At 41.2% G+C, this 17,214-nt stretch overlaps 1 protein-coding gene across 2 annotated transcripts in view; it reads right to left on the reverse strand.

Moving 5' to 3' along the window:
- The window catches only part of POMT2 (protein O-mannosyltransferase 2), a 30,400-nt gene that overhangs the window by 10,587 nt on the left and 2,599 nt on the right, over nt 1-17,214 (reverse strand). The window contains exons 4-14 of one of the 2 annotated variants that reach the window (XM_032691360.1): nt 16,931-17,039; nt 15,956-16,064; nt 13,466-13,625; nt 10,714-10,820; nt 9,680-9,762; nt 8,456-8,565; nt 7,848-7,914; nt 7,134-7,206; nt 5,665-5,743; nt 4,756-4,907; nt 426-517 (exon numbers count right to left, since the gene is read on the reverse strand). In XM_032691360.1, the coding sequence (XP_032547251.1) occupies nt 426-517; nt 4,756-4,907; nt 5,665-5,743; nt 7,134-7,206; nt 7,848-7,914; nt 8,456-8,565; nt 9,680-9,762; nt 10,714-10,820; nt 13,466-13,625; nt 15,956-16,064; nt 16,931-17,039 (1,141 nt within the window). Of the gene's footprint in view, nt 1-425; nt 518-4,755; nt 4,908-5,664; nt 5,744-7,133; nt 7,207-7,847; nt 7,915-8,455; nt 8,566-9,679; nt 9,763-10,713; nt 10,821-13,465; nt 13,682-15,955; nt 16,066-16,930; nt 17,040-17,214 lie in introns of those variants that run through there. The other variant, XM_032691359.1, reaches the window with a different exon arrangement.

A 17,214-nucleotide genomic window follows, 5' to 3' on the forward strand; every position in this document is an offset into this window, starting at 1 on the left:
TTTAGCATGCCCCCAGTAAGTGAGGGGAAAAAAATACACCAGAATAGGTGGATCCTAGATTTTTTTAAAAATCATTGCAATATGTATGACGTACATCAATGACAATAATTCCCAATTAAACAAAAAACGTTAAAAGTAACAGGCTGTACTGCAGTGCTGCCCGTGAAGATCTCAAAATCCTTAAAAAAGTCTTTATACTTCCACTACACTTCAAGCATTATCACCAGCTTGCAGTACAAACAGTGAAACAGAAAAAGGCTCCGCAACTCTGCAATGGCCCAAGTTCAGCAAGTTTGCACTTAAACTGGGAAAGAACACAGATATTCCAAATGCTGAATGCCAGTTATTGCCATCTGATACCTCATCCCTTCCTTTAACAGCAAGCCAAGATGCACTCTCAAACTGAAAGAAAATAAATTACTTACACTTAGGGTTAATATGATCTTCAAAGTTCCAGAGAGAATTGGGAGTCTCCTTCAGGTATGGTGTGCAGGTGACTTCCACTTGTTCCCAACCCCTGAGGAACAGCAGAACAGTTAACCACCACCCCACAAGAACACTCAATATTTCCAGTTCATGTCTGATTTTTCCCCATTTAGCTTTATACTTCTCCACAACACCTATCATATCATGTAACCTCAGCAGTTGCATTCTTACATGCTCTAAGAACCATGTAGAAACCAAAGCAGATTTGCAAGGCAAATCAAAATTCTACTGAGTATTTGAACCACATTTCTAACTTTGGACATCTAAAAAAGCCTAGGTCCATAGGTGGGATTTTTGAAAATGATGCACATTCACAACTAGCAACTACGTCAGTTCAACCTTTATAGTCCCTCCAGAAGAAAATCACCATCATTAATTTAAATGGATCCATGCCTACAACAACTGTATTACAGAAATAAAAGAATTACCTTAGGAGATACCAATAAGTGTTCTTTAGTCTGTCACCCTATTTCTAGCAGGTCACATCAAAGACTTTGGGAGGAAGTGCATCAAACCCTACCACTAATGTGACAGATTAATAAGGAATTTTCTATCAACCACCACTAATTAATTAATCCATTAATTAATTACCTTACCTGGAAGAACAGTGATTACTACCCTTTAAATTAAAAAGAAATATAAAAACCCAACATACTCTGAATCATCCCTATTTGCAGTTAAAAAGTATTTTTTTCCCCTTAGCTCTTAGTATCATCAATATTTTGTAGCAGTAACTTCCACTCACAGAGTAAGTTTTTGTTGGAAAAAACCCCAAATCACAATCTTTTTTGAATGCTCTTGACAGAGACTGTCTTTTTTTTCTTTTTAACCAAACACATTATTTACATATGAGCCCAGTTTTATGGTGAAGTCTAACTGGCACTTGCATTCCTGACCAGGCAGTCACCGTAGGTACCTGCCTGCACTCACTAGGATTCAGCATCCACAGGATTCCTTATAATCTGGTTTAACCATAACACAGTGAAGGGAAATCCGAGCTAGCAGAAACAGAGGCAGCTCTGGAAACAGTAGCAACATGACTACACAGCCTGCTGCTTCCAGATTCATGGTAGCATCCCACACAGAACAGCTTTGCAGATACGGCAGCTTGCTTGTCATTAGTCTTGGTGTCTCTGCATACATGTTATTTTAATGATGAAGATATATAATTCTAGGACAGAAAATCCTGACTCCTGCTAATAGCAACTTGTAACCATTGCCCTTCCTTCAGATGCTGCATGCAAAAATGGTATAAGGTCTTCCAAAGACAACACAAATTAATACCAATAAAATTTTGATGATTATGGTATGGAACAGCATGAACTACCCCAGTTTCTAGCAATTTTTGTGAACCCTAAGGATAAAATGGGACTTAAAGAACAGGTCTGTCATCCCCTCCTGGACTTATCAGATGACAAGATCTATGTCCATGCCATTCCTGGATCTCTTAGTAAGGCATATTATTTTTTAGAGACAACCTGGATGCATGCTAGATCCAAGCATTGGCACCTCATTGATTATGTCTTGGTGCGACAGAGAGATGTTCGCGATGTTCACCATACCCGTGTGATGCCCAGTGCAGAATGCCAAACAGACCATTGACTGTGAACTGTAAACTTCAACCTTAAGTTCAAACCTAAAAGGGGCAGTATTCCAAGGAGGAGACTCCAAGTTAACGATCTTCAATCAGCTAAAGTGAGAGACAGCTTTCAGGCAAACCTTCAAACTAGGCTCGAAAATCATTCCATAGATCCCTCTCCTGAAACACTTTGGCAACATATTAAAAATAGCATCCTGCAGTCCTCTGAAGAGTCCTTAGGGTTCTCCTTCAAGAAGAACAAGGACTGGTTTGATGAAAACAATCAAGAGATCCAGGAATTGTTCAGGAAGAAGAGAACTGCTCGCCAACACACCTTGCTCAGCCATCTTGCCATGTAAGAAAAGCAGCCTTTCGTCTTGCATGCAGCAAGCTCCAACAGAAACTTTGTGACATCCAGAACAAGTGGTGGATCAATCTAGCAGGAAAAACTCAATTATGCGCAGATACGGGTGATTACAGAGGATTCTACGAGGCCCCTGGTATGTGGGCCTACATACCAGGTCCAAAGCCCTCTACTCAGCACATATGGTCAGGTGCTTCTCACAGATAAAATCTCCATTCTGAATCTTTGGTCTGAACACTTTCAGACTCTTTTCAGTACCAACCGTGTAGTGCAAGACTCAGCAATTCAGTCCATCACACAGCAACCGGTGAAGAATGAATTGGACATTGCCCCTACTATGGAAGAAACTCTTAAGGCCATACAGCAGGTGAAAATTGGCAAAGCAGCTGGGGTCGATGGAATTCCACACGAAGTCTGGAAACATGGGGGCCTTGCACTCCAGGTTAAATTTCACGAGTTTGTGGTGCGTTGTTGGGAACAAGGTGAACTACCATCAGGCCTTCGTGATGCAGTCATCATCACCTTGTATAAGAAGAAAGGTACTAAATCAGACTGCTCAAATTACCATGGTATTACTCTGCTTTCCATTGCTGGCAAAATCCTGGCAAGAATACTTTTGAACAGACTAATACCCGCTATAGAAGAAGAACTTCTACCTGAAAGCCAGTGTGGTTTCAGAGCCAACAGGAGCACCACAGACATGGTATTTGTTCCCAGGCAACTGCAAGAGAAGTGTAGGGAACAGAACAAAGGTCTCTATGTAACCTTTGTTGACCTCACCAAGGCTTTCAATACTGTGAGCAGAAAAGGTCTATGGCAGATTTTGGAACATTTAGGTTGTCCCCCCAAGTTCCTTAAAATGATCATCTTACTTCATGAGGATCAGCACAGCCAAGTCAGATATGGCAATGCACTTTCTGAGCCCTTTCTAATAACCAATGGTGTGAAACAAGGTTGTGTTCTTGCACCAATCCTATTCACAATCTTTTTCAGCATGATGCTCCAAAGGGCCACGGCAGACCTCAATGAAGAAGATGGTATCTACATTCGATACTGTACCGATGGAAGCCTTTTCAACCTCAGGCGACTGAAGGCCCACACCAAGACCTTAAACCATCTTGTCCAGGAGCTGCTTTATGCTGACAATGTCACCCTTGTCGCCCACACAGAAGCAGCTCTGCAGTGTTTAACATCCTGCTTTGCTAAAGGGGCTGAGCTCTTTGGGCTGGAAGTCAGCTTGAAGAAGACAGAAGTTCTCTATCAACCTGCACCTCAGGAAGTCTTCTATCATCCCCATATCACCATTGGCCAATCAGAGCTCAAATCAGTCCAGCAGTTTAATTACCTAGGTAGCCTCATCTCCTCGGATGGTAAGATTGACGGAGAGACAGACAACAGATTAGCAAAGGTACAGAGTGCTTTCGGAAAGCTTCATAAAAGAGTTTGGCGAAATAAACACCTGAAGAAAAGTACAAAGATCAGTGTTTACAGAGCCATTGTGCTGTCTACTCTCTTATATGGATCTGAATCATGGGTCATCTACCGCCACCACCTGCGACTCCTAGAACGCTTCCATCAACACTGTCTCCGTACAATCCTAAACATCCACTGGTCAGATTATGTGACCAATACATCTGTTCTAGAACAAGGAGCAGTCACAAGTATTGAGGCCATGTTGCTGAGGACACAGCTGCGTTGGGCAGGGCACATCTCAAGGATGAAGGACCATCACCTCCCTAAGATCCTGCTTTATGGTGAACTTGCCACTGGCTGCCCCAAGAGAGGAGCCCCGAAGAGAAGATACAAGGACTCCCTGAAACATCTCAGCCTTGGCCACATTGATCAACATAACTGGTCTACTCTGGCCTCCAGTCGGGAGGTCTGGAGACACACTGCCCATAACACTGCTGCTTCTTTTGAGAACACATGCAGGATCACTCTTGAGGAGAAAAGACAACGCAGAAAGAATCGTGTCTTGCCAATACCATCCAAGGAGTCTTTCTGCTGTGCCTTTTGCAACCGGACTTGTCTGTCTCGCATTGGCCTCTTTAGCCACCAGCACACTTGCAGCAAATGTGGATAGAGTCCTTCCCAAATCTTCATTCGTGAAGCCAAGCCATGATGATACTTTCACTGTAACAGACTGCATAACCCTAACCCAGATCTTCCCCTCTGATTATATTTTTAGTACCTGCTAGTTCCATTTTTATTCTTTTAAAAAAAATGGAGGAAATGCAGTTATTGCTTAGTTTAAAATTATTATTGAGTAAAGGAACATGTCAGCTCAAGGCCTTGCAGGGGTGGAGGGGGATTACAAACTATTTACCATTTTGGCAGAGTCTTTCCAGAAGAGCCCAATATACACCCTGTGGCCACATGGATTAACCGGATCTGACTCCGTAGGACTTTGATGAGCTTCCCAGTCTTTCTGCCCACCACTTCAATCCGCCAGAAATCATTGGAGTCTCCTGTTCCATTCTATCATGCAAACATAGCATTGCATAAAAAAAAAATCACAAAAACAGAAAACCAAACAACTACCCCCCCAAACTAGAAAACATACAGAATTGAAGCACTGCAAATAAGAAATTCAGAAACTGTAATGGTGGCAAAGTTAAACAAATGAGCCCAGACTACTCTCACTCAAGACTTCACAGAAGAGATTCCCCATCAGGAGGACATCATTCTAGACATGAGCAAGCATTCACAAATACATCTTTATCTTGCCAACTTTAATTTTTTTTCTTCCAATTCATGCTTGACTGTGGCTCAGAACTACAGCATAAACAGGGGTAACCTGGCTGCTTCATAAAAGGGGTTTAGCCAACAGATCCTTGCATTTAGAAATTCAACCCGCAAAGCAGATTTCATTTTCATGATTCAAAATTCTGTCATCATTCTTTCAAAAAGGCACTTGTCTATGTGACAAGGCCAAATACATAAAATAATACTTGTCAGAGCAACTTCAAGGTTGCTCAGTTTGTCATTTCTGGAGTTGAATGCTGCCAAAGCTAGACTGCCAGTAAAAGTTTAAATTATTTTTTTATCTGTGTTCACATTAAATAGACCTTAAATATGAGATAAGCCATTTCACACTAAATCAGTTTTTCCTTCAGGATGGCAGATGCCCATCTATCACCTTGGCTAACAAACTAAAAAAACCAACAATAAATCCCCTTGGCATGATACGAACTCTCCCTAAAAGGAGCTTTTCCTCTATCTTGCCTTCACTTACTATTCCATAGCCAGTGACCTGAAAATGCTTCCTCGTCAGGGGAGCTTCATGCTGGTGACTGTGCAGATTTCTAGAAGTTCTGAAATGAAATTAAAACTTTTGAACCTTGTCAGTTTGTAATTAGAACATTGGTCTGAGTCATTCAGAGATCGGTGCTCTAACCACCGAATTCCAGCTGAGGGCAGGCAGGATTCAGCCTAAACAGGATGGGGGACACTTCCCACCATGTAACTCTGAGCTTATGCCACACTAGGCAGTGTGGAAAAGGATGACAGCATGAATAAATAGAACCTTCAAGCTACAATCTATCACCTCCAAGTGGAGAAGACATTGTTGGGATTTTGTTTTGCTGTGGATTTTTTTTTTTTAACAGTAAAGGTGGGACAAACAGACTTGCTCTTGTAAGAAGAAAAGCAAGATCCTGACCTTCTGTGATCAGTTTTGCTTTTGAGGAGAAAGACTGTACCATTTAGGGGGAATCAGTGGCCACCATTAGCACCAGCACGGTGCAGGTAGCCAGCCTCCCCCCCCGGCAGACTGGTGACTGAGGCAACCAGAGAAACCTGGCCATATCCCGGTCAGTCCTAAACACGAGCGCCACCTGCTGCATCTCTTCCGCAGCACTGCTGCTTCACCTCCTGCTCTGGAGACCTCACCACGACTTAACCAATTTTGCCTAATCGATTTTTATCATACTCATTATCGTATACTTGATAGTAAACGCCCAAATTCAAGGAATTTAAAAAAATGGTCTTATAATAATTTCGGAAACCTAAGCAATTATTTGTGCAGATGCCATACTGAATACAACATGACGTGATTTCCTGGCTCACAAGTTTTGAGGTCCTGTTATGAAATCAAAGCTGTGAAAGCACAAGATATTTTGGCACAGTGATGTTAGACTAGACAAAAACCATATATCAAGTCACTAGGGTGACTTGGTTCCTCTTAGGTATTCCTTGCAGAGAGAGAAGGCACCAAGCTGACATTTTCATTCAGTGTTTCACTGCTGTGATCTCAGAACTTCATCGGGTGGATACTGCCTATGCATGTAGGAACAGGACACTTGCAGTACACCAAAAAAAAAAAAAACCACCTCACTCTTTATTTGCCTAGAAAACTCAGAGAGTGGGCACAAGCCCACATCCAATGAGGGTTTCAAAATTGCTTCTCTGCAAAAGTTACCCCTGAGTATCACACCTCACAGAGCAGAACAAATCTCTCTGCTGCTTACACAGGTATTTCTAATAAAGTTGTGTTGTTCCGTTAAAAGTTTCCTATTTAAAACACCTTCAAACATTAACCATAGAAAAAAACCTCTACAAACTTCACACTGGAAATGCAGATATACAGATACCTCTGTCACACAGCCTGCTTGTGCTGGTCTAAACACATTGTCTCCAGCAGGACAAATCTCCCACCAATTCTATTCAATCATGTAATTTCTGAATCCCAGAAATCATCCTTACTCTTTATGTTCCAGACGAATAATATCTCCGTGCCTCACAAACTCCACAGGGCTCAAGGGGTCTGACAGATCTGCTGAAGGAAGGCAAACTAATTATATCAATGTACTGACAAACATATCAGGGTCTTAGAAAGTTTCTTGTTAATGCTCATGCCTGAAGCAGACAATACAAGCAAACAACTTTGTGTGGATACACTGGCGGTGGGTAAAAAAAAAGGAAACTGACAGGGAAAACATGCCTTAGCTACACTAGGTAATATTCTAAAACAGATGTATGTACAAACCATAGATTGTCACGTTCAGTACTCTTATCTTGTCCCAAGCAATCATTCCCAAAAATCTGTTAAGTACAGTGTACGAGAATGTACCAGGACCCAACTTCCACAGGACTCTCTGCCACAATAACAGATTGCAAAAAATACTGAGTTCAGACTAATTTCCTCTCTGCTGTTATTTGCGGCCCTACCCAGCTGAAAAATTGTCAATGCAACCTTAAGCTGAGAAAAGCTTATTTATTTCAACTGTACAATCTAGAGAAGAACCAAAAACACAGTAGACACACGCAACATAAATCAAGATGGAGCCAGCTTCCCCCTGTTCTTCCTCCTCTCCCTCTCACATCCATGAAGGATACTCTGTCCTGGAGGGAACTCAGAATATTTATGCGAAAAACTGAAGCAGTAGTTATAAAAGGCACTTCACTGGTATTTGTTACCTGTATCTGAATCATGTTTCTTTATAATCCACAGGTTATTCAAATCTTTATGTAAGTAGGCAGTGACCTGAAAGGACAGCAATCATTATTTTACGAAACAAGAAAAAAGCTGGTGATAGCAGACACACATTCACCAGCAAATTGAAGGCCCAAATGAATGGACCAATAACACAGAAATCCTGGGATTACTTTTATGATTGTGCCCCCTAGAAAGTCAATACACAACAGTTCTAGTCCCTTGTTTTTAATATAAAGCAACAAAATCTATAACATAATGTATTTGTTTTAAACATAAGTTTTACAGCCTTCCTTGAGGTAACTTTCATATGGAAGACTATTCTGAAGTCCTCTTGGCCTCCATTTATGGACGGTGGTCTTGCATTACAGCAAGGCCTTATTACTATAAGTCACCTCTCTGGTGCAATGTGGTAGGCTCTCTTCAAGCCTCCTTTTTAGTCAGACTTCCAGGCCAAGCACACAGCTGTGGCACTGAGGGGGTAACATGCTAAATAAACACACAGCTCCTGTCACACTGGCCCCTAATGCTAAATGCAAAGGGAGTGAGCCAATGGTTGCAGTCACAGGCAATACGAACACAGCACACTGACCTGCTGCTGGCGGGCCCCAATGCCCTCTGGGTAGAGGTGCCAGTGAGAGTGAAGGTATCCCCCTGCCATCCGAAGGTTCTTCATTGTGACCACAGACCCATATGCCAAGTCTGCACGAGAAGGAAGGAGGAAAAAAGGCATAAGGCAGCTCTCCTCTAAGCATCTCCCCGAGCTAGTCTACAGTGCTCCAATCAGACGTACATTGTCCTGTCTGCTTTGATGAAGCTCGTTTCCTGTTTGACGCGTTACTCCAAAGGGCTCATTGCAAGCTTACCTTCCATCCCAACCACAGTTCAGTGAAGCTGTTATATAACAATTGGCTTAAACACTTAAAACTCTCCCACTGAGTTTTAACATAAGCAGACGTGCTAGTTCTTTTGTATGTAATTTCAATAATGGGAGGCTTGAGATGGCTTTCCAAGAGTATATGATGAAATTAAAACATGATCAAGTTTGAAAAGCACATGACTACTTCGAAGCACTCCATCGCTGACCCCTACAGCAATACAAGAGGGAAGGAAGGCAAGCTGAGCTATCAGATAGCAGAGTTGATACCCTGGCTTAAGACACCTTCCTTCATAGCCTCCCAACACAAGTGAGAGAACTCTTGCCTTGGAGAGCGGACCTGATGCTCTCCCAGTAGCAGTTCTGGAGCAGGGAACAGCCAGAGAAAAGACAAAATGTCAAACAGTTAAACCAGATTAAAGGCTCAGTAGTCCCTAGGCAAGCTGAGGATTAGGGAACAATCACAGAGCCATCTTTCCCATAAGTTCACATGCATGCTGAATAGAACACAACCGGACCAGGGGCACACTGGGTCACAAAGAACCTGATAGTTTTCATTTGCACATGTTTTGAAAACAAATCCCACATCTGAATACCTTACAAACTTATGGTGAATAGGACAAATATATTTTTGTTGTCTCAAGCAATATTAAGGCCAAAAAATAACAAGATGCATGCACACAAAACAGTCAAATCCCTCAAAATGTCATCTTTCCCTCTTGAAGGAATACGATGAAACAGCTAGTGACCATGCACTGGACACAGCCTTCTTCTTTTCTGTCAATACGTAAAACTGCCCAGAGGAACAGCATAGATCTAAGCACAACCATGAAGGCATAATCTGCACTGTCCTGCACTGAGTCACAGGAGATGCCATTTTATTTAAACCCCCATGTATATTGACAACATTCAGACTGGTTTATTCGTTTGGACACTCACGCTCTGGAATGGAGACATTATGAAGATTGTTCCCGATCAGCTGGGACTGAAATGCTGAACTGAAGAAACCATCCCCAGGGCCACTACAAAAGATAGCAAAGAATGTGACAATTTAGAATGCAGATAAACAAGCACACAAATCTGTCATGCATTACGAAATTGTTTTTATAGAGGAAAAACAACAAAAGCAGACAGGACATCAGAAGAAGAATGAATGCAGTTCTCTTAGATGCACCTCTAATGTTGTGAATCATAGCAGAGAGACAGCCCTGCAGGAAATTGTCCAGAGCTGCAAGGACTTGAGGTCACAAAAATGTAGCTGCTGGCACTGCATAAAAGCACGATACCGATCTTTGAGTGTTCTTACAACAAATAAACTGACCAACTGCCAGGATACATAAAACAAAGCCTCTCTCTGTAGCTCTTTTAGTCTTATTTCTGCTAAGAGGTTAATGGTAAGATCAGTTGACTTTAACTGAAAAATAACAGATTTAATTTTAAATTATTTTTTTATAGTGAAATGCATATTCACCTCATTTCTTAATGCTGGCATATGGAAAACATAACTTGGCCATTTTACTAGCTGTTGTGCTCTTTGCATATAAAAAGCATCCCTTGGTTGCAGGCACTCAGAGAAGAGCCTTCCCTTTGGGCACACTCAGCCTTACTTTTGTCATCACAGCCAAAGCATTTTTCAGGAATGCAATGACTTTTTTTTAATTACAAAGTGACAAAGAATGAAGCTGAGACATTTTCAGGTCCAGGAAAGAGAAGGGGAAAAAAAAGAAGACAGAGAGTTTGGTTAGGTTACTTGCTTGGCATTTCAGAAAGTGTCAAATTAAAATTCAGTTTCACTGCCAGCTTGGCCAGAGCCTTTCTGTAAGAACAATGCAGAAGTCTGGGAAGGGAATTAAACAAAGACACAGCTTGTGGTCGTGCTTCTGACACTGAAAGTGGAGAAATATATAATCAATAGCCTTTAATTAAAAGCAAAAACAAGTGACTCTTCTTCTGCAGAAAACATTGTGAAATACCTTTTATTTAATACTGCAAAATGAACAGCAAACATAGCCGTGTAGAGAGCAAGTGGGAGCACGATGAGGCAAAGTACTCGAGCCAGTAAATGTTTTCCAAACATCACCTGTAACAAACACAACTTGGATCAAACAGTGCAACTGCAGGAACAATTCCTCTCCTTACTTCACAGGACTCTGAGTAGTGGTCCTAAAGCTGGAGCTTGACATGCAAGCAAGCTCAGGAGGCTGCAGAATTACCTCAACAAGGCCTAGAGAGAAGTAAAAGCTGAGGCAGACCTTGCTATATATCTCCCAAAGCTGGACTTATGGTACCTTGAAATTTCAGGGTCTTGGGAAAAAAGACAAAAACAGGCAATAGGAGAGTTTAACGTCGCAAAGTGCTGAGCATCCCTAACTTTGGCAAATGAGCTTGGGCAGCTCTCATTGAAAATACTTTGAAAACAAGGACCTTAACTTGTTTATCAGTGGTACACATCTTGACACAAAATCACAGGAAAGAGATGGCTTCCAAAATAGTAATTGTCAAAGCTAAGCAAAAGGGAAAATGAAAACTTGTTCTCCAAGAAAGTTTCTCTATGCAAATGTGAATGTAAACAGGACTTCTTGGGGACTTAGATATGCTTCAGTCACAGAAATCACCTCGCTTAGCAAGGATGTTCTCACACTGCAACTTCTGTTGCTGCTTAGCCAGAAGCTACAGAAAAGTCATCAGCAAAATCTGTTTCAGCTGCCTCAACACAAAAGCAGAGTATTTTATTTTAATCATTTAAAAAGATGGTTTTTACACAGATGCCCAAGCATTATTTATTCACATCCCACTAACACTACCTGTAGTAGAGTAAATAACATAAAACACAGGGTGGCTAATAAATAGCTGCAGGAGAAAAAAAACAAGTAAAATAGCAAAAATTGCTTGCTAAATGTCCACACTAACTTCAAAGTGGATGAAAGCAGATATACTTGCTATTCTCCATATTTTTTTACATGATAGCTATCACACAACCAATCATTAAGCTATTCATTCTCCATCCCTCAATACCAGATCCAACAAATTCAGAAGTAATGGAAAAGGCACTAAACATATTACAAAACTAAAAACTCACTGAAGTCAACAAAGGAAAGAGTTCTTAAGCTCATGTACTCCAGTAGAACACTTAATAACCACTGGACGCTTCCAAAAATGCTGACTGATGGTACATAGCCACGTTTATGTACTGGAGAGGCACATGAACTCATCTGCAATTGCCTGCTTAAAACAGCCTCAATACGCTTCAGTCTTCATGAAAATTTTCTGACATTGCATTTTTCTTTTTTGACTTTGCACTGAAGTCTGTAGTTTTCTTTAACTATAGACTTCAATGTAAAGTCAAAAAGAAAATGCACGTGCAAGACAGCATTGAGCAAACCAGAAGAGTAGACCAAGAAAAGCTGAGAATTCTAGAAATCAAATTAGTCCCAAAAACATTGCTTGTAAATAATTATGAGTAGCTTCCTAACAAATGCAGAGATTAAGTTATCCAGCCTTTCAGGAGTTTAATCCTCACTTTTTTTTTTCCTCTCTCATCAAGCACCAAGGTTGACAAATAGCTATTCAGAAAGCATCTACCTTTTGGAGTAAATTTCTTTATATATTGTAACACTCAGGGGTTTGCTGCCTTTGCTTCCAGCAACACAAATGAAATCACTGTGCAGCCGTCTGCTGGCAGAAGGCATAGACATGATGGATTTGTTCCGTTTCAAATGCAATTAAGTGACTTTGCTCAAGAAGTGCTTCTCCAGAGTTGGAACATTGCATCTTTGCAGCCCATATTGATTCACACTAATCAAAGAAAAACAAATCACACAGTGGGAATAGAAAAAGTCCCTCAAAACCCTCACTGCATGAGACAAACAAGACAAAAACAGTAAGTGAAAAAAGTAGAATTTTCAAGCTTCAGAAGAGGCTGAGACAAGAGGAGAACTGAACACCTTTTAAAAGACGTGACTGAACAATTTGTTTTCCTGCTGATTGCAAGACAGCAAATGGTACATCAAGGTATTTCTCCAAAAAAGCAGATTTCACAGTCCACAAATGTAAAATACAATATATTAGGACAAGGCGCTCAAACTCACTAGCAAATTTTTAAAGCTTCTAGGAACTGAATGTGTGTGAAATCAAGGAGGGTATGGCTGCCTTCATCCTCTGGACTGGCTATGGATATTGTAAGTTGCAGAGCATTTCTATGACTCCTGATGGGATAGCATGCTCCTGCTCTGCAGCCTATGCCCCCTTAACTCTCACAAAGCAGAACTTGAGCTCACGCTGCTTATGCAAACCAAGTGCTGCAAGACATGCCTGTCTGCCAGGTAGCACATACTCCTCAGAAGCTCATGTAACAGTGTTGGACAACATCTTGCTTTGGGCCATTTTAAAGCCATTCCCAATGAGCATTTTTAGCTTAGACTGAAAAATCATCCAACTGGAAAGGTAACAGTTTCTCTAAGGAAAAAGGAACATTCTTTTTGCTGTGCTCTTATGACACTACATCCCGCTAATGTAAGTTTGTTTGTTTGTTTGTTTTCAGAAGTCTGTCAATAGTTTTTTCATTATAACCTTAATCTTTATTTATCATCATCCACATCAGAAGCCCCTTTTTGCTGCACAGAGCATCACTGTCTGAGTAGTTACAGGGTTGTCAAAGACTGGGAGAATTACAAAGCAAACAAAACAAAGAAACACTTAAAGTATAGAAAAGCCTTTGAAACTCACCAGTGACAGACTAAGGTTCCCCAGTAAGTCCCATAGGTCATAGATTGTGTTCAGGCCTACCAAGAGGACTACAAAAAGGCCAACAAACTTTACCCCCATAGCTCCAGCAAGGTTCACGCCAGTCAGACTCAGCCAGAACCACCAGGAGGCAGAAAACGGCCTGCAGGACCAGTGCAGAAAGTCAGTAAACAAAATGACGGCTACAGGAACGGGCATCTGCGATTACGAAAACAAACAGCAAATAAATTATCCTGCAAAATTACACTCCATCTTCTCAGGAGGAATAGAAAAAACAGTTTTTCATTAATTCTAGAATCATGCAAGGATACTGTCTTCAGATACAGGCTTGTGAAACCTTTATACAGGCTTCAGAAGGGTCCAACACTTAAACTGGGACATTCCTAGATCTCCCCTTTGAGGACGGAAACATAGACACCAGGTATAAACTAAAATGCTAGTGTGAAGAAAGTCTGACAACACGGAAGTTATGAAAAAAGAAACAAGACTTTTGCTCCATAAACTTACTTCTGACAAAAAGCTAGGGACACAGGGGAGAACAGGAGAAAAAGAGTACCATTACTAAAGCAGGAAGGCCATAGTAGAAAACATCTATCTGAAGCACAAACAAAAGCTGCAGCAAAAAGCAAACAAATTAGAAACTGAAATAAAATTGAACCACTGAGAAGAGATGAGAAGGGATGACAGCAGAATTTAAAACCTTTTTTTCCTACCAGCTCCTAATGCCTTGATGTTTGCATTTTGAATCCCCATGACCTGCTAAGCAAAACAATAGCTAGAGCCGGCGTTTAATTTGCATGATATCAACTACTTCGACAAGAGGATTAGCTGTAACATATGAAAAATAAGTTCAGGTCAAAGCCCACAGAGCTGATCAAGGGCTACCCTGTAACTTAGTGCTTGCACTCCCTGGGGTATGTATTGTAGATGAGGATGGCCTTGGCCTACATGACGCTAGGGGCTGCATTTTAGCCATGTGTACTGTAGTCACACTAAGATTGATATGATCAGTTCTTGGAATGCTTCATGAAATAAAAATTGCTCACATATAACAGAGTATTCTGAGGTTTTGTTTCTTTGAATTCTGGATGCATTGTGGGGAAACTACTCTGTGTAGCCCAGCCATGAAGAAGCCTTTTGGTATATACCAATACCTAGAAATCACCATCCCCCTCTGGATGGGTCTATGGCAAATATCCTCAGCAACTTGACTACTTTATTCAGAAACATCCTGGCTCTATTTCCCTCAAAGTTTTTATAACAATTTCTCTAAACTAAACAAATTATACTATTTACCTCAGACAGTAGGATTTTTATAAGTGTTTACAGGACTACAGTCACAGATAAACTGTGTTTCTCTAGCCTGGAATCAAAGTAATTGGTTCAAAATAACAATATTTTTTCCATTAAGGACCAAAACCTTGAATAAGCTACAACCATCCTTTTCTGACCTACAGCATCTTTTATTAGCTTTCTTTCCTGTAAGTTTTAAAATGTTTAACCTTCATGTTCAAGATTTGCAGTTCCAAAAACTACATAAACTATTTTTGTTGAAATCACAGAATAATAGAATCAACCGGGTTGGAAGGGACCTCCGAGATCATCAAGTCCAACCCTTAATCCACTACCACTGTGGTTACTAGACCATGGCACTAAGTGCCACATCCAGTCTCATCTTAAAAACCTCCAGGGACGGAGAATCCACCACCTCCCTGGGCAGCCCATTCCAATGCCTGACTACCCTCTCTGTAAAGAATTTCTTCCTAATATCTAACCTAAACCTCCCCTGGCACAGCTTAAGAGCATGCCCTCTTGTCTTGCTGATAGCTGCCTGGGAGAAGAGACCAACCCCCACCTGGCTACAACCTCCTCACAGGTAGTTGTAGAGAGTGATGAGGTCTCCCTTGAGCCTCCTCTTCTCCAGGCTGAACAACCCCAGCTCCCTCAGCCTCTCCTCATAGGACTTGCGCTCGAGTCCCTTCACCAGCCTTGTTGCTCTTCTCTGGACCTGCTCCAGCACCTCAATATCCTTCCTGAACTGAGGGGCCCAGAACTGGACACAGTACTCCAGGTAAGGCCTCACCAGCGCTGAGTACAGGGGAAGAATCACTTCTCTGGACCTGCTGGCCACACTCTTCCTGATCCAGGCCAGGATGTCATTGGCCTTCTTGGCCACCTGGGCACACTGCTGGCTCATGCTCAGCTTCTTGTCAATCCAAACTCCCAGGTCCCTTAATCTGGTTAAGCCTCTCTCTTGGTGTACCCCAGTCACAATACTTTCTCCCTAGTTACAAAAAAAACTTATACTAAAAATTTCTCTCCTCTACCAACAGCCATTTTCACCTCCAAATTTCCTGAAATAATCAAATTTCAGCCATTCACCCGGACTACCAATGGTGGACATGTTCTAGTACTTTATCTGTGTGAAAGTTGAATACCTATAGTTTTACAAAATTATCATCTTTATCTTACCTATCTGCACAGCTGTTACATTTTACCATACTCAGAACAGCTCCCATGAGGAAGAACATCAGAATGGGATCCAGCAGAATATATTGTGACAAAGTAATACAGCCTGTATCTGCAGAGAGACACACAACAATGTCAAAAAGGCTTGTAGTTCCAAAGCGAATCTAAGATTGTGGGAAGTGAGTTTCCTGAGCGTAGTCAAGACAAGGAGAAGGAGAGAAATTCTAGAAACAGAAGGAGATAAGAAAAATTCAACTTTTACTTGTGAAAAAAATAGAAAAAAACCCAACAGAACCAAAAAACAGGCAGTACAACAATATCTGTGAAACACCATTTGGAAAGTGCTGATAACATATTCAAATGGAGACCATTACAGACAGCAACGATCTACCGAGGGCACCAGCATTGTGCCAGAGCATGCTACAGGAGAAGTCATCTTTCAAATTGTACCTATAAGAAATGAGTATAACTTGGGTATTTTAAGTCTCCATGCCTTAATATCTGTGTGCCCCCACAAACCCCCAATTTAGGTAACTCTGTTTGCAATGTTAATTTCTCCATTTGGGTCAATTCAACAAGGAACTTTATCCATTTCTTACTGTGAACTCTTCTGTAGTAATGCAGAGGCTGTTAAATATAATATAATTCATATAATTCATATGGGAGACATCACTAGTGCGCAAAATCATTCCTGACCATACATCTTACAAAAATTCTTAAAATCAAAGTGAAATGTAGTCTAATGCTGTGGTCATGCAAATAACAGAAGTAGCTATGAACTAAACAAGACTGTAATATTCTCAAGAGGATCACCAATTAAAAAGCCTCATATATGCATATATAAAGTGAAATTACTTTGCCTTTGAGAAGGTCTCTCATTAACCCAAATATCCACTGGTTAGGTAACACATGATAATCCAGAAATTAAGTTATCTGAACAGTCAGGTTACTCAATTTTCCTGTAGCAGAAACACCTACCAAAAATAAGGATGAAAGCTGTGAGTAAGGCTGCTGGCAGTGACTTTGACAGTTCCAACACTGTGAGGTAGGCAAAGGGAACCAGGCAGGAGCCAAGGAATGCACAAAACTGCAGGAAAAGAAGATCATGGGAGAAGTTATAACCCTCCATAAGATGAACAAGTGCTCACACCCCTTCCTTTCCTTCATCTTCCACACCTACCAACAACAGGAGATGTCACAGTCACTGAACTGAGTCACTAAGAACATTGGACAAAAGCCAACTGAACAAAGACACTGTTCAG

The sequence above is a fragment of the Chiroxiphia lanceolata genome, chromosome 6 (genome assembly GCF_009829145.1).
Source record: "Chiroxiphia lanceolata isolate bChiLan1 chromosome 6, bChiLan1.pri, whole genome shotgun sequence".
Classification (NCBI taxonomy): domain Eukaryota; kingdom Metazoa; phylum Chordata; class Aves; order Passeriformes; family Pipridae; genus Chiroxiphia; species Chiroxiphia lanceolata.